Source organism: Colius striatus, chromosome 13 (assembly GCF_028858725.1).
Source record: "Colius striatus isolate bColStr4 chromosome 13, bColStr4.1.hap1, whole genome shotgun sequence".
In the NCBI taxonomy this organism is placed as follows: Eukaryota; Metazoa; Chordata; class Aves; order Coliiformes; family Coliidae; genus Colius; species Colius striatus.
Window position 1 is genome coordinate 6,982,272 of NC_084771.1, and position 22,876 is coordinate 7,005,147.

The 22,876-nt window shown below is 56.4% G+C and overlaps 2 protein-coding genes across 3 annotated transcripts in view; one reads left to right on the forward strand and one right to left on the reverse strand.

Annotated features, from left to right (window-relative positions):
• The window catches only part of AR (androgen receptor), a 45,646-nt gene extending 36,802 nt beyond the window's left edge, over nt 1–8,844 (forward strand). The window contains exons 5-8 of the mRNA XM_062006499.1: nt 1,341–1,485; nt 2,429–2,559; nt 2,698–2,855; nt 3,696–8,844. Of these exons, the coding sequence (XP_061862483.1) occupies nt 1,341–1,485; nt 2,429–2,559; nt 2,698–2,855; nt 3,696–3,851 (590 nt within the window). The 3' untranslated portion in view covers nt 3,852–8,844. The remainder of the gene's footprint in view (nt 1–1,340; nt 1,486–2,428; nt 2,560–2,697; nt 2,856–3,695) is intronic.
• A 3,009-nt stretch (nt 8,845–11,853) lies between these two features.
• The window catches only part of OPHN1 (oligophrenin 1), a 55,273-nt gene continuing 44,250 nt past the window's right edge, over nt 11,854–22,876 (reverse strand). The window contains exons 19-24 of one of the 2 annotated variants that reach the window (XM_062006345.1): nt 19,353–19,500; nt 17,737–18,033; nt 15,735–15,900; nt 14,838–14,888; nt 14,236–14,286; nt 13,855–13,942 (exon numbers count right to left, since the gene is read on the reverse strand). In XM_062006345.1, coding sequence (XP_061862329.1) covers nt 14,244–14,286; nt 14,838–14,888; nt 15,735–15,900; nt 17,737–18,033; nt 19,353–19,500 — 705 coding nt within the window. In that variant the 3' untranslated portion in view covers nt 13,855–13,942; nt 14,236–14,243. Of the gene's footprint in view, nt 13,943–14,235; nt 14,287–14,837; nt 14,889–15,734; nt 15,901–17,736; nt 18,034–19,352; nt 19,501–22,876 lie in introns of both variants that reach the window. The other variant, XM_062006346.1, reaches the window with a different exon arrangement.

Consider the following 22,876-nt stretch of genomic DNA (forward strand, 5'->3'; position numbering starts at 1 on the left):
CTCTCCCTGCTCACTTGCAGAGCTGCACCCACCAGACCTGCAGAAGCCTTCCCTAAACAAGGATTAGCCCCATCCTGTAGCCTGCACGACGTGGTGAACAGAGTCTGACCAGAATCAATTCCCCGGTGAATCGGGAATGTGACGCTCTGTGATGTGGAAGTGACCTGGGGGAAACCAGGCTGGAAGGAGCTGAGGCTTGAGAGAAGGGAAACATCCTTCCTTGCTATTTTTGTATTTCACAAGCCAATTAATTGCACAAGCAAAGGAGAGAGACAAAATCCCAAAGGGCTGCTTCTTGGCAGCCAGGTTGCTTTTGTGTGAGAGGCCGATGGAGTGTGTGTGTGATGCATCCAGAGTCGTGAGATGGGAGTGTGTCAGGGCTGGGCAACTCCAGGTGGTGATAGTTAGAGGTGCTGTAAGTGAAAACCTCCTGGTGCTGTACGTGTTCCATGAATACATCCCTTGGTTCGGAGCGTGGAGGTTGCAGTCTGTGGCATGCTGCCCAGTGCACACTGTAACCCTGCCAGCTGCATGAGTGAAACTGCAGGAGGCTGAGGCAGCTCTGGGCGCAGCAGGACCCCCTCCAGCATCCCTGAGACCAGGCTGTGTGGCTGATGCCAAGTGGCCTTCCTCACCCTGGCCCTCAGGAGATGCCACAGAAGAGAGGCATCCTGCTCTTTCTCTGTGGGGTGATAGGACCAAAGGAGAAAACTGGGGCACAATAAATTTGTCACTACTGCCCAAACCTGGTGATGACCTGTTGGTTCACTGGGTGATCACGTGGTGATCCTGAAGGTGGTGGAGCAGAGACCATGGGGTTGTGCCACGAGGGCAGAGCTGGCACCGGCGGGGAAGAGGGAAGGGGAGGAGGGCCTGGTTGTGTCCTGAGGGATGTCAGGAGGTCGATGAATCACACCCTGCTCTCTCTTCTCTGTCTGCTCCGTTGTAGAGAGATGCTTGTTCACCTCACCCAGCCCTGCCGAGCCTTCAAATGCAGCTTGTGGACATCTTTGAGCTGCTTAGGGAGAAGATTCCATTTATTACTGCTTGTTGTTGCCCTCCTTTAACACACCCTGCTGCTTGTGTTTTCCTTCATCCCCTCCCTGTGCGTGGGGACCCCCTTTCTCCCCTGCAACTGCAGAGCTGTGCCTTGCCCGTTCTGCCTGCTGACCCTGCGCTGTGGCGCTGCCCACGTGTGTGTCCCAGGCCGAGCTGAGCTGAGCTGGGCCCACCTTGTCCTAACAGGGACGCTGCAGAGAGCAGAGTTTGCACAGAAACAGGCCTGGGGGCTGCAGGAGCCTAGTGATAATTTGTAACACCCCATCTTTGTTTTTCAATAGGATTTCGCAACCTGCATGTGGATGACCAGATGTCAATAATCCAGTACTCTTGGATGGGCCTCATGGTTTTTGCCATGGGTTGGAGATCTTTCACCAATGTCAATTCCAGGATGCTTTACTTCGCTCCAGATTTGGTCTTCAATGAGTAAGTGCAAAATAATAACAATCTAATGCTGTACTTTGTCTGGGTCAGACTAGGTGAGGAATGAGAACCAGACGAGGAATTTCATCTGCTTATGAAGCGCACAGCTTGAGTAATCCTGCTCGCAGAGCTGACCAGCAAAGCAGAGCAGGGTCCTGCTGTCCCTCGCTAATGGCGCTACAGTGATCTGCAGGACCAATAAGGACAGTTGCAATTCTCTTCTGGTCTCCCTTTCCCTCAACCTTGCCTTGGGTTTGACTTCTGTCAGGGCAGTAGCAAGTGCTGATGCTGGGTATGAGGGGCTGGTCCATGTCTGCTTTCTGTTGGGTTTGAGTTCCTGATTTCAGCTTGGGTGGCCAGCTGGAGTGAGCAGAAACAGAAACAAATGTTTATTGTAAGTTGCTGATGGGTTCTCTCCAACTTACCCTCAGCTTAGAGTTGGGGGGAGTTTGTTGTCACTAAGATAGCAGAGCAAAGGGCAATAAGTAAGCACAGCAGCTAGCAAGCTCACACCTTTGAGAGCTCCGAGCTCAGCCCCATATCCCTTGTGGACAGCCACGTGTGCTGCATCACTATAGTGCTGGCACTCCCAGAGCTGTGCTGCTGCTGGCACCCCTAGAGCTGTGACTGCTGGCACCCCTAGAGCTGTGACTGCTGGCACCCCTAGAGCTGTGAATGCTGGCACCCCCAGAGCTGTGCTGCTGCTGGCACCCCCAGAGCTGTGCTGCTGCTGGCACCCCTAGAGCTGTGACTGCTGGCACCTCGAGAGCTGTGCTGCTGCCGGCACCCCCGGAGCTGTGCTGCTGCTGGCACCCCTGGAGCTGTGGCTGCTGGCACCCCCGAAGCTGTGCTGCTGGCAGCAGGCTGGCCGTGGGGCCAGGGCAGCCGTGCCGGGCAGCACACGCCAGCTGCTCGCTGGCTGACCCGCCTTGCCTCCCGCCCGCAGGTACCGGATGCACAAGTCCAGGATGTACAGCCAGTGCGTGCGCATGCGGCACCTCTCCCAGGAGTTTGGGTGGCTGCAAATCACACCCCAGGAGTTCCTCTGTATGAAGGCTCTGCTCTTCTTCAGCATTGGTATGTACTTGCGTCCGTTCCACAGCTCCCGAGTCGCTCTGTGCTGCTTCTGCTGGGCACATCTTAGGTCCTACTCGCCCTTTTGTTCTCTCCAATCTCTGGCTAGCTCTCACTGTTTCCTTCCTGTGCTCCATCTAGTTCCAGTGGATGGCCTGAAGAACCAGAAGCTCTTTGATGAACTTCGAATGAATTACATTAAGGAACTCGACCGTATCATCGCGTGCAAGAGGAAGAACCCAACCTCCTGCTCTCGGCGGTTCTACCAGCTCACCAAGGTCCTGGACTCCGTGCATCCTGTAAGAGAGGGCAGGGAAATGTCTATCTGTGCACATAAGAAATGGTATGAGAGAAACTTTTTACAGTGGGAATGACTGTTGACTGGAACAACCTCCCCAGGGTCGTGGCAGGGTCCCATTGCTGGAGGTTTTCAAGACACGATGGGGCAGGGCTCTGGATGGGCTCATCCAGGCTCCCTCAACATTTTCCAGCCTAAACAATTCAGTGGTGTGTTCCCAGATGAAGTGGCAGAGAAGACAGACACTCACTGTACTGAGGGAGTGCAGGCTGTGTCACACCCTGCAGTAACCACTCCTGTGCTTGTGTTTATGGGCCTCATTTTTCAGCAATGAAAAGCTCTTTGTAGGTGATACTTTTCCATCATCAGCCTTGCAGAACAGCTCACAATATTCCCAATGAATCTTCTCTGATTACAGCAGTGAAAACAAATTCTCCATTTGTGACTTAAAGCTGTGCTGGTGAAACATGAGCTAGACCTTTCCTGTCTGCTGGGGCTCAGCTCCATGCCTGGGCAGTTCTGTGGCTACAAGCAGAAAGTAGTTGTTAATCAGCGAAGTCAGCAGCTCCTGCACACACTCAGACAAGCTTCTGTAGGAATAAGAAGGTGCCATTTTTATAGCTCCACATTGTTGTGGGTCTCGGTGATGCCTGAGCGTGAAGGGCCGTGGCAGAGCAGTCTGTGTGCTCGGGGTCGGTGTTTGCTGTGGGGATGCAGGGCTGCTGGGGGCCGGGCAGAGCGGGTGCCGTGCCACAGGATGCAGCTGTGCCCGCTGACCTGCTCCCTCCTCCCGCCTGCTGCCCGGCGCCTGCTCCTCTGACAACCTCTCTTCCTTTCCCAGATTGCCAAGGATCTGCACCAGTTTACGTTTGACCTTTTAATTAAGGCACATATGGTGAGTGTGGACTACCCTGAAATGATGGCCGAGATCATCTCCGTGCAGGTTCCCAAGATCCTGTCTGGGAAAGTCAAGCCGATCTACTTCCACGCACAGTGACCTCCCGGAGGGGCCTCCCGGCTCTGCCACCTCCATCAGCCATCTCCTGCCCGTATTTCTGCACTACTGTACTGCAGTGCCTTGGGGGATCCCTGACACAGGCCGTGTGCCCACACACACAGCGACAAGCGGCTGCTGCCTGCTGGGATTCCCGAGATCTCTTTGTGCTGAGGTACCTCTGAGCTAGGCTGCTGCCGGTGTGGGACAGGGACCGGGCCACGGTGGCAGCGGCACCACGTCTGCGCTCTCTCCTTTGTGTGTTTTCTACAGTGACTTTTAGTGGCCCAGGGCCACGGCAGAAATGCCAGCAGCTGGTGGGCTTGGGGGTTGTTTTAGAAACAGAACAAGACAAGAAGCAGGTTGACCCTTTAAGTTTGGATGTGAGTAACTTACTGACCTCCCTCAGGACTGTGTGTTTGCATTCTGGTGCTGGGAAGCAGAGGAGGTAAAGTATTGCAGTAGAGAAACAGCGAAGCGCCGAGGGGATGAGGTGGATCGTCAGCCTGAGGAGGTCACAGGAGCTGCTGTGGCCGTGGCACAGCAAGCAGAGCACGGCCTGGGCTGAGCACGGCAGAGGGGCTGCAGGGGAGGGTGACCTTCAGAGGTGCCCTGGGGTGGGTGACAGATGGCTACTGTTTTCCACCTGGGATGTTTGTCCTACGGACAGTCAAGATGGACCTTGTTCTGCTCAGTCACGTTCCTGCTCCTGACAGCCACTGCTCCTGCCACAGCCATCCCCACCTCCGCAAGTGCCTGGTGCCCTCGGAGCTCACACTGCCCCGCTCCCATGGGCATCCAAACCCCCTGCCCAGCCCCTCACCAGCTCCGCTCCCGCGGGGTATCTGCAGGCCCTGGCTTTCCAGCTACACCAGTTGCTTTCTGTTTGTCCCAGCTGTTCTTTCTGACACCAGCAGCCGAGTGTCCCGGGAGCAGAGCCGCAGAGCCGGGGCCTGTGGGGCTCCCGGGGCCACCCCTGTGAGCCCTGTCCCGCAGGAGGTGGCCGTGGTCAACAGCTGGAGCCAGTGGCACTGCAGGGGCTGTAAGGAAACACCGAAGAGACCTTCTACCCTGGTGAGCAGCAGCACAGCTCCTGCTGCCCAGGGGGGAGGACTGCAGCCTGGCCCCAGCCCACACACACCCCTGTCCCAGCAGCCCCACGGGGCCCCGGTCCCCGCGACCGCCACACCGTCGGCATCCCCAGCTGCTGCGGCCCCAGCCGGCACAGACCACACACGTGTGGGGCAGTTTATTTGGTGGCCTCGCTTCCCCCGCTGCCCGCCGTGGCTCAGCAGCCCCTTCCCGTGCCAGAACTGCCCAGGCTGCCGGGGCCGAGTGAGCAGGGGCTCAGGGGCTCGTGCCAGTAACGGTGCTCCCGGGCTGCCCGACCTGGCCGGGATCTTGTGCTGGCGCAGGCACGCGGCGCATCCGGCCGTGCCGCGGGGTCTGGTACCGTCCCCAGCACAGAGGCGGCAGCAGTGCAAAGCACGGGCTGGCGTCTGCAGAGGTGGCCGTGGTCAGAGCTGTGGTCCCGCTGGGGGTCTGTGAGGGGGCAGGAGGGAGGCTGAGATGCAGAGGTGCCGTCACTGCAGCCGCCCTCGTGATGCATCTGGGTTCTCTGCAGACTCTCAGCAAACGTTTAGTTTTCCTGATACTTTGCAGCCACGCCGTGGGATTTTCACTGAGGGAAGGGGTGAAGGTGGGGAGAAAGCCCAAAGCTGTGGAAGGGGAGGATCTCTTGTTGCAGCTGTTTGTAGTGGGTTTTGCTCCCCTGCTGGACGTGGCTTTGATCACGCTCTTCCTCCTGGAATCCCTTCATGTAGGTGGGAACGGAACCCACCGATAACCCTCCTGAGTGCCACCAACAGGGTGGTCTCAGTTGCTGTTCCAGTTTTAGAGGGCTGCAAGCATTTGAATGTTGATATTATCTACTACTATTTGCAAAAGAACCAGCAAAAAAACCCCTCCCACTGGTGTGTTCGTCTCTGCCTGGACTTTTGTGGCTGTTGGCAGAGCACAGTGAGGAGCTGCGGGGCCAGGCCCTGGTCCCTGCCTCCCCCCAGCACGTCTGTGCAGCCCGAGAGGCTCCTGCAGAGCCTTTTGCACAAGCTCATTTCGCTGAAGGTTTCATTTGTGAGAGTGCAGGTTTCCTGCTGGCTACTTTTTCTCTGAGAGACTGGGAAGGAATGAAACCTGTTGGGGATTTGCATACACTGGTTTGGTGGTGAAAGCAGAGCGTGGGTGATGTGCCTCAGAAGGGGATCATTCCTGTGTGCCACCCTCCAGATGCCGCGGTGTGCGTGGGGACGGGAGCGAGCCCACAGCTGCTGTCTCTGGCGCCCGAGTCACCTCCAGCGGCTTATCCAGAAGTTGACTTTCCATGATTGTATTAGAGGGACAAGTGGAGGATGTGGGAACCAGGATCACTGTGTGTGTGTGCGCGTGTGTGTGCTGAGGGGAGTTCACGCTGTTCCCTTGTTTATTTTCATGGGCTGCTGCAGGAACTGGGGAAAAGAGAGGTTTCAGAAATACCAAAGCCCAGGTACTACCATATATCTTTGTACTTTGTGTTTTCTGCCACGTTTTCTTGTCTGCTTCTGCTTTAATAAAGCAAAGAGAATTTCATCCCCCTGACAGTTGTACAGAAGCGGTCCCTGAGGCTTCCCTTGGGGCGGCTGAGCCCTGGGATGGGAACCTCGGCCTCGCAGACACAGTCCCGTCACAAGCCCCGCTCTGGCTCGTCAGGAGTGAGGGGGCTTCCGTGCTGCTGCAGTCTGAGCCAGTCTTGGGCCATCAGCAGCTGAAGATGGAAGACAAGGAGGTGTTGGTGTCGGCCCAGGAGCAGTGTTCTTGCACAGAAAGGTACATTTCCAGAGATACAGGGTGTGAGAGGAGGCTGCCTTTGGCTGACATGGCACGAGCTCTGACGGGCCCTGCGAGAGGGGCAGCGTGTGCCTGGGCGGACAACCGAGATCCTGTCAGCAGCCAAAGCCCCTTCCCACAGGAGCCCCCTTGTGCTCAGCCTCAGGAGGATGGGATGAACCCACCAGCACCGCTCGGTGCCCGGCGGGTGCCTGCGGGCGCGGGGAGGGAGGGAGGGAGGCCTGATGCTGCTGCTGCAGTCTGCTGCTGCTCCCCCGGATCATCCCTCTCCCCAGATGTGCCTAGAGTGTAATACATGCCAAACGTACGTGGAAAAGCAGGCATGCCCTGGTTTATATTGCTAAAGAGACCTGTTTGATGTGATGCTCTGTGACAGTTTCTTTTTTTGATTGCGCACTGATTGCAAGTAAATATTCTTCAGGAGATGAGTCAGTATGTGCCAATGTGGATGAAAACCTCTGAGTAACGCTTTCCTGGTTAGGTACTGCCCAGCTTTCAAAGGTCCATCCCTTCATGGCATCAGTGGAGCCATATTTGCACTGTCAGAGTCTGGTGTTGGCATCAGCTTTTCCATCTTGCCTGTGGTGAATTCTGGTTGGACAGGGATGGCCTTTGCACTCGGGGGATGATGGGGATGCTCTTTAGTTCTGCCCTCTGTGACTGCACGAAGTGTCCTTGCGCTTTTGGGCAGAATCTTGGAATTCTGAAGTGCTAGCTGTCTTTTAACTGTTTAAAGCAGACTTTCACAGGCACAGAGACCCTTCCCTGCGTGGAGCAGCCCGAGTCACAGTGCCTGGGCTGCTGCAGGCACAGGCTGTGCCCCCTGCACCCAGGGGCTGCTGCTCACTCCCTTCACGACAACCAGGGTGATTCAATATCTGCACCACACATAAAACCACAGCAGATTTATGATAAGCTGCTCTCTGTGCTGGGTGTTTTGTGTTCTGTGGCAATTTAATGCTGTTTTTACTTGTTAACACGTCTCAGTAATAAAGAGAGTTCCCTATATGGAATATTTCATTTTCTCTGTAATAAACCAAAAAGCTCATTGTTGGTGCCTTTTTGCCTGGGGAGGACTCCCAGCCCACGGCCTGGGAAAGCAACATCTTGTAGTTGTGCAATGTTCCACCCAGGCTGGGGAGGGGCCGTGGAGCAAAGGGCTGGTGAAAGGCACGGAGCCGGGGCCAAGGCCAAGGTGAGGACGAAGCTTTCTGCTCTTCACTCATGAAATGGGAAGAGCCTTTGGCCTCTCACAGTGGGCCTTTGCTGCTGTGTTGGGGACCTTTGCCCTCTGCAGCCTGTGCAACGAGGATACACATGCACGTCACCATGGGTGCAACACCGCAGTCACCTTCACAACTGGCAGCCTTTTGCTCTAATTAACAGCATCTGAGGCCAAATTCTGCTTCTAGATAAGGATGTGAGCTGGATTGCTTCCACTGCCTTTTGTTTCTGTAATTGGAGCTGAATACATGGACTAAGGCAAAGGAGCCAGGTGCTGCCAGGCTACCACCAAGCCGGGCAGTGACCACCAGCACCACGAGCCCTGAGAGCAGGGCTGGGGCTGCCGGGGCTGTGGTGGAGGGTCCTGGGAGCCATTGCTGGGCAGGACACCCCTTCCCACATCCAAGCTAGGAGCCTGTCTGTTGTCTGGGGTGGAGGCCAGAGCAGCCACACTCTGTGGCAGACTCTTTGGCTGTTTCAGTGCCCATTTGGCTGCTGCCACAGGACAGAGCTTCATGCTTCGGTGTTCGGCGCTTTGTGTAACTGTAAAGCCCTGTTTCCAAGGCCTATAAAGGCAGAACCTTGTTTGCTGGAGCCCTGTTCCGTGCATGTGGCTCTTGTTGCAGTTATGTGCATGACAACCCTCATCCAGTGAGGAACATTCGCTCTGGAGATGCCAGGAATAAATGGGTCACTTTCCAGCCACGAGGCTGTGTGCCGGGTGACTCGTGGGCAGGTTGTCACGGTCAGATTTCGCTGTTACTCACGTCTGAACTGTTAATTCATTTACATATCATCTGACTAATCTTTTCATATATGCTTCTTTGGGTCTTTCCAATTGAATTTCATTTGATTAATGTATTTCTCAAAGCAAGGAGCTAATAAAGGCCAGTGTTGTCCTCATGTTGTTGTTGTCAGCATCTTTATGAGCAGTTGTAAATCCATTCTGCTGGAACTTCTTTATAACATTGACCCACGCTCTCCAAGTAATAAACAGTGCTGCTTATCAGCCTGCTTCTGGCTCAAAGGACAGATGTGAACACGGCACAGGGTCAAGATTTAGTTCACTGTGAGACAAACCAGGGAGCTCGGGGAGAATACCAGCTCATCAGCCCACAGCTGTGTAAGAGCCCGGCAGCACCAAGGTGCCAAAGCCCCACGGGCTGGAAGCTCGGTGCAGGGAGCGGTGTGAGGAGCCGAGTCCTGTATGGCCAACGGCATCCCGACAGCTCCAGGCCCAGATGGCACTGGCCTGCCATGGCTGGTGCCTCATAATGCTTCTCTGTAGAGAGAGCAGAGCAGAGCAGGACCTCCAGGGCTTTGAGCTTTCCCCAGCTCTAACACTGCCTGGGGACTGCTTAGCGAGCTGATGGGGCCCTGGGAAAGGTCCCAGCTGTGAGGAGCTGAGTGGGAGGGTGTGCCTGGGGCCACAGGGCCTGCTAGAGCAAAGTGTGTGGTATTATGTAAGTCCTTTACATTTAGTTTAGTTTCTGCAGTTTGCATAACACCAGTTTTCCCAGCTCCCTCCAGGACAGATCGTGTCCCTCTGGGCTTCACCTGCTGCCGTGGAGCCGTGGCTGCTCCCTCCCCGTGCAGTGCCCAGGCCCCTCACAGGACAGCCTACAGCTGGCATGGGAGGGGTTGGTGCAGCCTGCTCCAAACACAGGCTGCGCCTTTGCAGGTTTTGGGGTTGTTTTACATGTTAATTTTACAGCAGCTTCACAGAGAAATGCTCCTGCCAGGGAAGATGAATGGTGCTGTTGGCAGGTGTTGCTGAGCTGGGGCAAAGCCCTGGGGTCTGCCCCTGGCAGCCTCACAGAGGAGCCATCCCTGTGCCCAGCCCAGTGCCAGCAGCTCAGGGGATGTGCCCGAGCTCCAGCCTCCACTCCCTCTACCAGCTCTGTGTCGGGGCAGCTCTTGTCTGTCCCTGCAGCTCCTGCCCTGCGCTGTATGGGGAGCAGGGCAGGGAGTGGGGGAAGGAGCAGGGGAAGGAGTGGGGACGGCTTGCAGGTCCCCTTCAGGGAGTCCTGAGGGACACCTGACCCACCGGGAACCTCGTTCCTTCGCTGAGGGCTGTTGACTGTCTCCTGCGGTTGAAGCTTGTGTCCGGCACACGTGGCACCTGCGGCGTCCCACGCTGACTGCAGCTGACACGAGGGATGGCAGCCAGCTCTGGGCTTTGCTCCTCACCCCAAGCCACTGCTGCGGGCAGAGCAGAGCCCGTGTGTCCTGTGCCCGTCCCCTGGAGCAGAGCGACCGCAGGGCCCCATCAGCCCATGGCTGAGGCTCCAGGGAACTGGGACAGCAGGACACGAGCAATGGAGGGACAGCAGGAGAGAGGGGAGAAGGGGACGCTTCTCTCAGCCTCCTTGGGAATGGCAACACTTTATGTATGAGACTCTTCAGCACATGTGCCTGTGGGAGCTCTCACAGCCCACAGCGCTGCGAAAGCACCTCGTCCATCACCTCTGGAAGACGCAGTAACCAACAGCACCGCGGCCTCTGCTGGTTCAACGCATCTCTGGAGCTTTTAAGCCAACAGCAGGATTTTTTTGGTGGCCTGTCTCTTGATCTATCTCTTGGCTGCACAGGCTGAGGAACGCTGCTGACAGTTGCCAGGAAAACATCCAGTGCAGAGAGCGGGTCCTAAATCACAGCATTCAGCTGGTGAAATGTGCGGCGAGTCGGGCCAGAGAGAGTTACGGAGCTCTGAACTGAGGCTCTGGTCTTGCACAAGTCCTGTGTGGGTGGGTTCCCAAGCCCTCACAGGCCTCGGTGCAGCACAAATTAATATCAGCGCTCCACTGAGCACATTTCAATTCTAAATTTACCAGAGAGATGTGTCTACTGGAATGTGGCTTTAACCTCTCCGAGTTCTTCCTCTGGGAAGTCCCCCTGGGTCTCAGGCTGTGAAACGCCTTGTTTTGGTGTCTTTTCTCTGTACAAAAACCCACAAGATTTCACTTGTGCTGGAAAAATATTTTTTCCTTGCTCCGATGAAAACGTTTCCTGCAGAAAGGAAACCACACACCTGTGGGCTGGGCACCAGGGCTGCTGGGACAGTGCCTCGGTGCTCCTTCCAAGCTGCAGAACGAGGGCTGACAGAAAAAGGAAAGTTCCTTTCCCTGGAACGCTGCTGGTCTGCAGGCAGCCAGCCCTGCAAAAATGACAGCCCAATAGGGGACTGCAGAGAAGCGAGGAGCCAGGAAAGAAGGGAAAAAGCCCAAACCCTCTCAAGTTCCTGCTTCAACTTGGTGGCGGGACGTGTCCGGCTGGTGCCCACCTGCGATGCCGCGTGGGGCTGTGCCACCGCTGCCCACAAACACACAACCCCCCGGCAAAGCCTGGGAGGGAGCGAAGCCTGAGGCTGCGGGGCAGGGCTGGGGGTGGCTGAACCCCAGCAGCTCCTGCTGCCCACAGCTCCTGCCTCCGGGAATCCTGGCTCCAAAGCAGGTGCAAGACGCTCATTTCAGAGAGCTGTTTTCTCCTGTGACAGCTCCTCTTGCTAAATGAAGGCAAGAAGCCTGAGAAGGAAATGCCAGTGCACAACAGCACAATGTCAGAGCTGAGAGGGATGGGAAAAGAGATGTGAGGAGGGGAACAAGATACCAGAGAGAAAGCAGTCGGTGCTGTGGCTGCAGGGATCAGCAGGAACAGAAGGAGGCTGATGGTGACAGCGGCAGCTGAATGAGAACCAGGCAGCTGCAGTTACAAATGAGAACATACATAAATCCCCCACACCATCAAACAGGGCTCTCGGGAAGGAGGGGGCTTGAGCCCACCCCTGCCAACCCCCCACCCCGGCCATGCACAGGGGCCCGGCCGTGGCCCCCGCAGTGGGAGCAGCAGAGCAGAGGATGCTGCAGCCTGAGCAGCGCTGGGACAGGGCTTCCAGAGGGAAAAACACACAGCTTGACTCTTGTACTCATTGAAACTGTATAAACACTTGAAGTAACCTATGCTTTACATGACAAACCGTCTGCCGTGGGCCGTGAGGCTCCCGTGGCACCGTGCCCCACAGCCCGCGGCTGGTCCCCGCGTGCGGCCGCGCTCACAGGAGGGAAAACCAGCACAGACACACTGACAAAGGACTTGGGAAGGACACAATGAAACACGTTTCTAAGAAGCTGCTCCCCCTCGTTGTTCACAAAGATGGAATTTAAACCACACTCCCTCGGGCTTCATCCTTCCCCAGGACCCAGCTCTGGGCCGTGGGGCTGCGCTGGGCAGGGGGCTCAGCCCCGACTCTGAGGGATGGGCACTGACAATGTCATGGAACCTAAATCAACAGCCTGGAGGGATCCTCAGTGCCCAGGCCCCAGAGGCGAAGGCACCTTGGGAAGCATTGGAGCCACTGGTCTGAACTGCCTGGGACAGCCACAGAGGCGATGGCGTGGGCTCCCGGGCGCTGCGGCCGCCCTGCACCCCCTGCCTCCAGCCCCATGGCTCTGCCTGAGCTGTCCCTGGCATGGATCAAAGGCCCCTGTGCTGCCTCGGGGCCCGGCCGTGGCAGAGGGGGCTCGCTGCAGCTCTGGGGAGCCCTGAGGTGTGCAGAGCCCACTCCAGGCGTCACTGCCACTGTTCTGCTGTTTGTGGTTCAAAGGCACGTTCCCGTGTCCCTGTTCGAGCAGAAGCAGCTGCAGTGGTGCCAAAGCCCAGGGAGCAGAAGCACCAGTGACACGAGGCATGAGCCGGGGACCTGCGGGACCCCCCAGCCCAGCATGTGCTGGCAAAGCCATGGGCAGGGGCAGCCGAGGGCCGGGGCTCCTGGCAAAGCGGGACAGGGCTGTCTGGCCACTGCTTTGGGCTGCTCCCAGCAAGAGAAAATCATTCAAAACACAGAAAGCTGCCTGGTGAGAGGAAGCAGGGAAGCTGCTCGTGGCCTGTGTACAGGTAAAGGCCACAGCTCAGGAACTAAGCCCCAGTGTCAGCCGGGACCACAAAGAAGCCTCTATAGTTACAGGGTAGCAGGGGTGGCCCTGGCTAGCAGAAACCCTCCCAGGCCAAAGGGCATCATCTACTGATCCCAGGGAACGAGGCTGGACATCTCTTGGACTGGAAATTAATGCAACAAGCAAACAAGAAACTGGATGCCTCCAGCAAAACAGGGGAGTTGACCCATACTGAGCGAGTTTCAGTTCCTCACCACCGCTGCGGTGGCCACCAGAATAACTCCAGGACACAGACGTCTTGGTGGGCCTGTGGAAAGCAGATCTGGTGGGAGAATGGCTCACAAGGGAGTGGGAGGAGGAGGAGGAATGTGTGCTGCCTCCTCCCAGCTGTGCTGCCCTGGAAGCTGACCCGTGGGCTGGGGTTGGCTCTGCGCTGGCAGAGCCCCGGCACAGCCGCGGCTGCCACGCGGTTCCCCAGGCCAGGGGCACCCTGGGCCTGGGCAGGAGATGAAGGTGTCAGCAGAGCCAAGCACAGAGGTCCCCAACTCCCTCCCTGCCTGTCCCAGCAGGAATGTGTGCAGCCTCCCACAGCCAGACACACACACCAGAGCTGAGTGGGAAACATGAAGGAAGGAGCTTCTCGTGGCAAGGGGCCCAAGCCAGGCTCCGGCTGCTCTGGGGAGTCAGCCCCTGGTGCTGTCCCCAGCGTCTGCCCAAAGTCACCCTTGCCATGGCACTGACCAGAAGGTGAGCAGGTGAGTGGCTGCTCGTGTCCCCGCTGTCCCCTGCACAGCCCCACGGTGCTCACCAGCCCTGGCACGCGCCTGGCCCCTGCAGGGCCGCCCCAGCATCCTCCCTCGCCTGCAGGACAGGGAACAGGGCAGCACAAATCTCTGGACAAGCTCTTCTCTCCATCATCATCTCCCAGTCTTCTAATGTCTTGGGCCACTTAGGACAGCGTGCTGGGGAATTATGGTCCGGTAGGGAAGCTGCTCTCCAGGGCCACTGCAGCTGGGAAAGTCTCAGCTGTGACACGTCTGTCCCACGGGCACAGGAAACCTCCTGGGTCTGGCTGGGCTGAGGTGGTTACAAAGTCTGGAAGAAGAAAACAAGCAAGTCCTTTGCAGCAGGGTGAATTCACCCACGACAGCAGATCCCATCAGAGCAAGGGCAGACCTTGGCACCACGTCTGACCCCCTGCCACTGACCCCCTGCCACACCGGGCCCTGGCATCACCCACCCCTGCCACAGCTCCTCCGGGGAGCAAACCTCAACTGATGTGGCTGTTGAGCCCCCTGTTACCTCTGCTGGGCTCCCACCCCCCTGCAAATGCTGAATCTGTGTTAACATGTGCTGCTGGCTTATGATTTGTTGTTACAAACACATACCTTTAGCCTCAGCTCTCATCACCTGGGATCCTGCCTTGTGGTGATGAAGAACTGTGAATAGGGAAATAGAAGAATATAGAAAAACAAAAATGAATACAATAAAGCAGGTCCAAGGGAGCCCCCAGAGCAGACAGAGGCCAGGGCACAGCCAGGCAGGGACAGATTTTTCCACATGACAAGTGACCTGGCTGTCAGCACCAGCAGACAACGTTCTGCAGACTCACAGGCAAACCTCCTTGCCCTTCTGGCAGAGGCTGCGAGGCTGAGGCTTGTCTGAGCAGATATGACCACAAATGAGAACTGCTGCTGTGCTCTGAGCAGCCCTGCTCCTCTCTGCCCTCCCCAAAGGCTGGGCAGCGTGCACCGTGCTGGCTCAGAGCCACACCCGTGGTGCAGGGAATCCACAGGTCTGGTGATTATTTAGCTCATTTACATTTAACTGATCACGTCTGTATCTGGATTCACACGTTACACTTTGTGCTCTCTGTTTATTCCAGTCAAGCCCCAGGAAGCAGGGAAGGGGCTGGGGCTGCCCAGCTCTGCCTCAGAGGGTCACCCTGGGCAGCTGTTGTCCCGTGCCAGCTCCCCACTGCCAGGCTCACCTGCTTGTTCTCTGGGAAGCTGTCTCAAAGAACTTTGTCCTAGAGGCCACCCTGCAAAGAGAAAGAGATTGGTCACTCCAGCTACCTGATCAGGCCATTTGCTAATTGCATCTCAGCTGTGGCAGGGAACAGAGCAGTGGCATCAGCAGGCACCAATGACACCCCCTCCTAACGCCGTGTCTCGGCTCTGCTGCCCCTGCGCTGCCCAGGCAGCCCCTCAGCACTGTCACCTATTGCCTGATTGCCAGCATCTTCCCTATAACCCGATGCTGCTTTATAAACCTGCATCCAGCCCTTGTAGCTTCTCCTGCAGTATTTCTGTGCTTTGTATCTAGCTTCCAACTGTCCTCACAGGAAGAAAAGTTCTAACAAGTGATTCAGGAGAGCAAAGGCCGGGCCTGTGTGCACTCTGGCCCTCGGCTGGGCCAAGGAGTGAGCAGGCTGGACGTGCACCAGCAGCACCCAGGTCCCAGCAGCACCCAGGTCCAAGCCTCTCACCACCAGCCCTGGCTGCTGGGCTGAGAGCCCTGGGTGTTTAGTCACTATTTTTCCTTTATTAATCCCCACTGAAGACAGCAAAGTTTCTGTTTATAACCTGAATCTGAAGCTGAACTGCATCCAGTGTCCTTAAGAGAGACCCAAGCTGGATCTTGTCCCTTCCCAGGAATCACCTCATTCCAGAGGCTCACTCAGGGCCAGGCAGTGAGTAGCAGCCCAGCTTCACCAACTCAGAAACAGCAGAGAAGGTGCTGGGACAAAGCTCAGCACCAGGGCTGCACTGGGAGGGTTCAGAGCTCTGTCTTCCCTGCGTGTCCTCTCCTGTGCCGTGGCCACATTCCCCTCCCAGGCCCTGCTCAGCCTCCCCCGTGTCGCTCACACCCGCTGCCGCTGACGTACACGGACGAAGGCATCTCCTCTGCTGTTCCTGCTATCAGGTCCGGCCTCTGCTCCAGCCTGGCAGGGACAGGAGTCCTGCACGGGGGGTCCGGGGGTCGCACGGGGGGCCGCGTTATCACAGGCTTCTCCCCGTGGGCCCGGGGCTTGGGGCCGCCGTCACACTCCCCTGCAAGGTTGAGAAGTAAAAGCGCTCAGCACGAAGCTTCGCTGGAGGGACAGAGGCTGATGCACAGGTACTGAACAAGTTAACGGGCTTGGTTCTGCCTGTGCCTGCCCCAACATGCTCCTCCACAGCGGGCAGCAGCCAGACTAGAAGTGTCCCAGGGAAGGCAGCAGCCGTCCTGCCCACCCACACAGCCCTGCTGGCACTGCAGAGGGGCTGACGCTGGGCCCTGCCATCACAAACTCGGTCCAGTCGCTGACTGCAAAGATGATACTGCCTGGGAACGACAGTTCTTAAAACCTGTGCAGTGCTGCTCTTCCAAAGAGAGAGGCACAGCACAAGCTGGTGGTCCCTGCAGCCCGGGCTGCTGCCTCCAGCCCGGCACTGCCCATCCGCTCCCTCGGCTCGCTGCTCAGCTCACAGCACTCCTGCCTCAGCTGCTTTTCCTCCCCAAGACCCAGCCAAACTCCTCGCTCACTTAACCCTTGAATTGAACCAGGAAGGTGTCAGACCTCACCTGACAGCCCTGGTGACCCTCCCTCTGAGGCCCATTTCCACAGGATCCTTGGGACCTTCTCTGGCCATTGTGTGGCTCAGACCCCTCCTAAGGGCTGGGCTCCTGCCCGTCCCATTCAGACATTTCCACTGCTAGAGTCCTGTTTCTGATTAGAAATCAGTCAAGGATGTTTTTCTAGTTGGTGGGATAATTAACTGCTGCAAATATTTATCCAAGCCTTTGTCAACCCTTAGTTACTGAGCCTCCTTGTACCCTGCTGCTCCAACCCCAGCCCGTAACCAACTCATTTCCACACCTGCATTTGTAAATTCTGATCTCAGCCCTCCCCTGTGTCAGCCTGTGCAGCGTGAATTCCCCAGCTGAAGGCCTGGAGTCTGTACCTCCTCTTAGTTTCTGCAGTTTTGCAGTCTCCCCCAGGCTGTGCAGGACAGAGCACTCTGTCACTGATTTGTAACTGTCAGCACAGAGTTAATACCCTGTGATACTCATTCCTGCTCCAGCGCTGTGCTGTGCAGGGCTGAGGCTCCCCACAGGCAGCTTCCTGCAGGACACGCTGTGGGCACACTGGGGCTGAGAGGCACAGCCATAAAGCCTGGAGGCACGGAGTGCAGCTGATGATAAGCCAACTCTGACAGCTGCCTCGCTCTCCTAAAAGCACCTCTCCACCTCCCATTTATGTGATACACTCAAGTGCAGCCAGCGGCGTCAGTCAGAGGGACGTGATGTTTGCACCACGTGTTTCTCTGTGCAATCACCTTCTGTACAACGCTTCCCAGAATATAATGCATTTACATTTAATGCCAACAGATGAACTGCTGAAATAAATGGTCTCAGGCAACTCTTGGTAAGGCAGAAGCTGCCACAGGGGCCTGGCAGATGCAGTGGTCAGGAATTACAATGCCAAGGCAAATTCTGCCGTGTCCCTCGCCTCTGCTGGGGAGAGTGCTGACAATCCACAGCTTCTGGCTGGCTCGACTGGACACAAATTGCTCTGGGTTTAATGATATCAATTCATATCCCTGCTCAAGCCTGAGGTTTATGAGTCCTCCGAGCCAGGGTGAGCTCTGTGTAGGCAGAGGCTGCTCCATCCCACGCTGGGGGCACCTGCTTGGCTGGGCAGGGAGGGCAGTGCCAGCACCGGGCTCAGACCCCGCAGCTGCACCTTCAGAGCACCCATTGCCTGAAATAAACTGGCATGACTCAGGAGGCCAAGGCTGGAGCAAACCCCGGGGCCGCTCTGCTCTCCCAGGGCCTCCTGCCAGGGCTTTGAGGCGAGAGCTCAGCGCCCGCTCCCACCGCCCCAGCCCCGAGCCCACACTCACCCTCTCTGCCATGGATGCCGGGCCGGGGGGCCGGTCTCCTGGCCTGCAGCGTGGAGGTCCTGAGGGCAGGGCTGGACACCACTCCGTTGGCAGCCTTGCCGGCCGGCTTCACCCCTCCATCCTGCAGCCTGGCCACCAGCCTGCCCACATCGGCCTCGGGGCGCAGGTCGGGCCGGCCCTCGGCGGGGGGACGCCCTGGCTCGTCCCCCCCAGGCCGGGGTGCGGGCAGGCGGCTGCGCTGCAGGGGTCTGGGGGCATCCCCGCCGCTGCCGTTGGGCGTCTGGCCGTGCCGCTCGGCTGCGGAGACAGCGACAGCGCTCGTGTCAGCACAGGGACGCCTCTGCCCCAGGGCTGCACAGCTCCTGCGGCACCAGGGGGCAAACACGGGGCGTCAACACACCCTCACCCCCAGCAAAACACAGACACGAGGGGGAAACACGGACACGAGAGGGAAACATGGACACGAGAGGGAAACACGGACACGAGAGGGAAACACAGACACCAGAGGGAAACACAGACACCAGAGGGAAACACAGACACCAGAGGGAAACACAGACACAAGTGGCTCACGCAAATGCTGAAGCAATGCAGAATGTCAAAGAATATCCTTAGCAGTTTCTTTCAAGCAGCCACTACTCCTGGCCATGAGAAGCCATGCCCTGTCCCTTCCAGCCCTCCCAAAGCCCCTCGTGCCAGCCCTCTGGCTGTGCTGGAGCTGCCCTGAGACCCTGCACCCGCAGCACCGGCGCAGCTGAGGGCTAACGCTCTGCTCCCATGTCGGGGAAGCCCTGGAGGGCCAGAGCAGCTCTAACTGTGAGCAGGCTTGGGACTTTAATGAGCAATTTGCATCAAGCGTGTTCTGCCACTGCCAAAAACGTATCCTTGTAATATTAAGCCTAAAACACCATCAAAGCTCTGAAAACTGTAACAGAGACCCAGGCTTCTAATCCCTTTGGTGAGGGTGTGATGTAGGGTACAGTCTGCAGCAACAATTGGAACCAACTGGATGCAGAGAGAAACAGGATTAAATCAACATGCCCTTGGATGTGATGAAAAGGGCCTCAGCACCCCCTTACATCCAATGAATTCATCAGCAAAGTTGTACTGTGTCTGGAACACACCATCACGGGGCCATGGAAGTGTTCTCACCCTGGATGGACGACGTGGGTGGCCGAGGCACAGCCCTGCAGACCCTCTCTGACCAGACTGCAGGGGTCAGGGCTCCAGCACCCACCCGGGCTCGGCACCCTCCCTCCCGAACCTCCAGCTCTGCTCCCTGGTTCGATTCCCATCACTTCACAGTTTTGCCTCTGAACCTGCAGAACTTCCCCACTGGGCTTCTCATACACAAGAACCAGTCTTGGTGTAACTAACAGAATTCTGCAAGTAACAGAGAAAAGAAATGCCCAGAGTCTGAGCTGTGAGGGGATGCAACCCATGGGAGTGTCTTCTTGCTCTCCTTTCTCTCTGGACAACAGACCTCACTGTCTGGCGCTCTCACAGCGCACCTGGAAAGCACCATCCCACTGTTGCTGCCTCCACTGCTCCTGGAAAGGGGCTACAAGAAACAGGAGGGGCGAGAGGCAGGTAAGGCAGCAGTGAGCAGCTCCACTGACCTCCGCTGTCTTCCACAGAAGCACCAAAGAAGACGGGTCGTTCCCTCAGCGGCCGTTTGGAAATGGTGATGGGTTTGTGCCGGCGGGCAGCCACGCGCGGAGGCGGCACCGGTGGGCTCGTGGTGTCTTCTGGAGGCCCAGAGTAGATCTGTGAAGGCAGATATGTTTAAATGACTCTCCCTCCCATCTCAGCAGGTCAAACACCATCCTCAGCAGCTTGCCTCGTTAGCCTGGTGTGGTTAACGAGCACCTTGCACTGAGCATGGTGTTCAGAGGCTGAGCCATGCCAGACACACAGGTCCAGCCCTGGCACAGCACAGGGGCTGCCCCACTTCTCACTGCTCTCACAAGCAACCAGGCCTGAGGCACCTCTGATCAACCCAGGAGGGCTGAAAAGCCAGGGCTGCTCCACACAACCCTGGCAGCCGCGACCATGAGAGCCTGGCAGGGCCCTCACCAGCCCTGAGACGTGGAGAGGGACAGACGGTGTGCAGCAGCTGCCGGGCTGTGGAGGGGCTGCCAGGGCTGCAGAGGGGCTGGAGCAGGGCTGAGGCTTCAGCTGTGGCCCCAGAGATGCATCCTGCCACAGGCTTTCCTGCTCTGCACCTCACACACCCACTGCAGCCCCAACCCCCTTAACCCAGCCAAAACACAAATGTGGACAAGATGCAGAGAAGCAAACGACCCTGGAGCAGATGAAGAAGCTTTGAAGCTGACAGTTTCTGAGAAACATCCAGTTTTCCACACCAGGGAGGTGATACAATCCCCAGAAAGCATCCCAGCAAACTACCGCATTGTTTTGGACTTGAAAACCCTTCAGCTCTTGGCTTACAATGGAGTGTGTGGCTCTAATGAATGACCCTGGATGAAATACTGGCATGAGTGGGGTTTTAGAGCTGAAAAAGAATTAAGCTTCTGGGCAGTCTCTTGAAGATCTGAAACACTACATTAAGGACCAAAGCCAAAGGCTCTTGTGTTCATCTCATGGATAATAATGGCATTTGCATCCGGCCTTAAGGAGTCAGTGACAGGAGTCGCTGAGACCTGAGGGAGAACACGGGGTTTGCTGGCTGCCCAGGGAGGAGAGGGGCTGGCAGAGCCAGGGCTGAGCAGAGGCCCTGCTCCCTCCCTGCACGCTGTGTTATGGAACAGCAGTTTTACTGGGACATTTTTGAGAATCACGTTGGTGTAAATACACCAACTTTTACGATGAGGAAATGTAACATTTTGTTTGCATTAAGCACATCGTGTCTGTAATTAAAACCAAAAGCCTATCCTTGCTTTCCCCCAGGCAAAGAGCCGTTCTGGGAAACTGAGATGGGGGATAAGAGAGAAAAACAGGCCCCACTTCAGCTTTCGTGTGTGCCTGGGCTGCCCAGGCCTCTGACCACCATGAGCGCCGTGCGCGGGTGCTCGGGCCCTGCTCCTGCTCAGGCTGCCCTGCTCAGCAACAAGAGAGCAGGAACAGACCCAGACCAGCTCCAAGCCCCGACAAAGCCATTTCATCATAGAATCACAGAATGGTGGGGGCTGGAAGTGACCTTCAGAGATCAGCCAGTCCAACCCCCTGCAGAAGCAGCTCCCACCTAGGTCACACAGGAACGCATCCAGGTGGGGTTTGAAGCCCTCCAAGGAAGGAGCCTCCGCACCCTCCCTGGGCAGCCTGGGCCAGGGCTCCCTCACCTCACAGTAAAATAGTTCAGCTGCTTTTCTTTCCCTGTGTAGTGGCTGCTGCTCCTAATGCCAAGAGGGGCTCTGCCCTGGGCAGTCCCTCTGCTCCACTCCAGAACACAGATCTGGGCCCGCTCTCGTGTTCAGAGGAACCTGCTGTGACATTAACAGCCTCAATTTAAAACCAGCAGCTCCTCTATTATTAAAATAACAAAGGGTTACTTGCAGCAGGGCAATTCTGGGGACACATCCACCCTGTTCCTATATATTGACAAGAATCCAATACTGCTTTTTAAAGACAAAGAAGTGAGTTCCCCATGGATGTCTACCCAAGGGCCACAGAACACTGTTTTCCTGAGATGCTTTTCCACATCTGAAACCCATGTGAAACCCACTGCAAACTGCTCTTTTTAAGACGTGGGTGCAGCTTCTGCTTTGCTTCTGCCTCCTAAATGAAAACCCAAGTTAAACAACTTGAAGGTACAAACATATTGACAGCCTCTCATATTTAGACGGTTTGCACAGTGAAGAAGGTGTTGCCAGAGTAATCAACTCATTTAATTTAACCACGGCACTGAAATGTATGCTCTGGAAACAGTAATTATCCTCAAAGTCTTCATGAACAGTTCCTTTGTCCTCAGAGTCATTACACTGCACTAAACAAACCAAATCTCTCTCTTCCTCCAGACTCATTTCAAGTGTTTGCTCATGTGTCAGCCAAAGACACTTTCAGCTCTGATGCTGAACTTACAAGCTCAATCTAATAAGTGTTACTAACTTAACCTTATTGCTGAATAAATTAAAAGCAAGTGAAGAGACGTCTGTCTTGATTAAAGATTGAGCTGTGCTCCGAGGCAGCAGCGTAAGCGCCGGTCGCTCAGCCGGCCCCGGGCGCTGTACAGGAGGGGAGGGCAGGGCTGAGCTCTGCAGCGAGCTGTGTGAGGATCCCAACATCCAAGTGATTTGCTGGTTTGCTATGGGAACTTATCAAACGTATCCACAGAGACCTACAAAGGAACTGGCTTGTGGTTTTCATGAGCTTCTAGTGTGGGTACTCACAAGCCTCTCTGAGCTCTTTCATCCTGTTCTGGTTTCAATCCTCAGCACCACAACTGACTCCCAGCCACCCATCCTGTCCCTGCTTGGTTGCTCTGACTCCACATCCCCTTTTTTTTGCAGCTTTGGCCTTTTCTTCCATTCCAAGAGCAGAGCTTCCCTTCTGCACACACACTGCCCTGTCTGCTGGGAGCACCACCCCATCATCCCTGCAGCAAGCAACATCCCCTAAAGCCTAGCTTTAAACTTTCCCCTTCTCTAAGACATGACAGAACAGATAGTTTGGACACTGTCATGTAAAGTATTATGAAAAGCTTAAGGACCAAACTCGCTCCTTTGACCTCAGCGCTGCTATCAGGAACACACAGAATAGTGATGGTTTGTTTTTTTCAGTAAAGATTAATACAGAGTCCAGTTCTGGGCCCCTCTCTACAAGAAGGACATGGAGGTGCTGGAGAGGATCCAGAGGTGGGCTGCCTCTGGAAAGGAAAGGATTTGGAGCACGTCTCAGCTGAGGAAGTGCTGAGGGATCTGGGGCTGTTCAGCCTGGAGAAAAGAAGGCTCAGGGGAGACCTTCTCACTCTCTACAGCTACCTGAAAGGAAGCTGTAGTGAGGTGGGGTCGGTCTGTTCTACCTGGTAACCAGCAATAGAACAAGAGGAAACGGCCTCAAGTTGCACCAGGGGATGTTCAGGCTGGATGTGAGGAGGAATTTCTTTGCTGACGAGGGTTGTGAGGCATTGGAAGGGGCTGCCCAAGGAGGTGCTGGAGTCACCGTCCCTGGAGGGGTTTCAGAG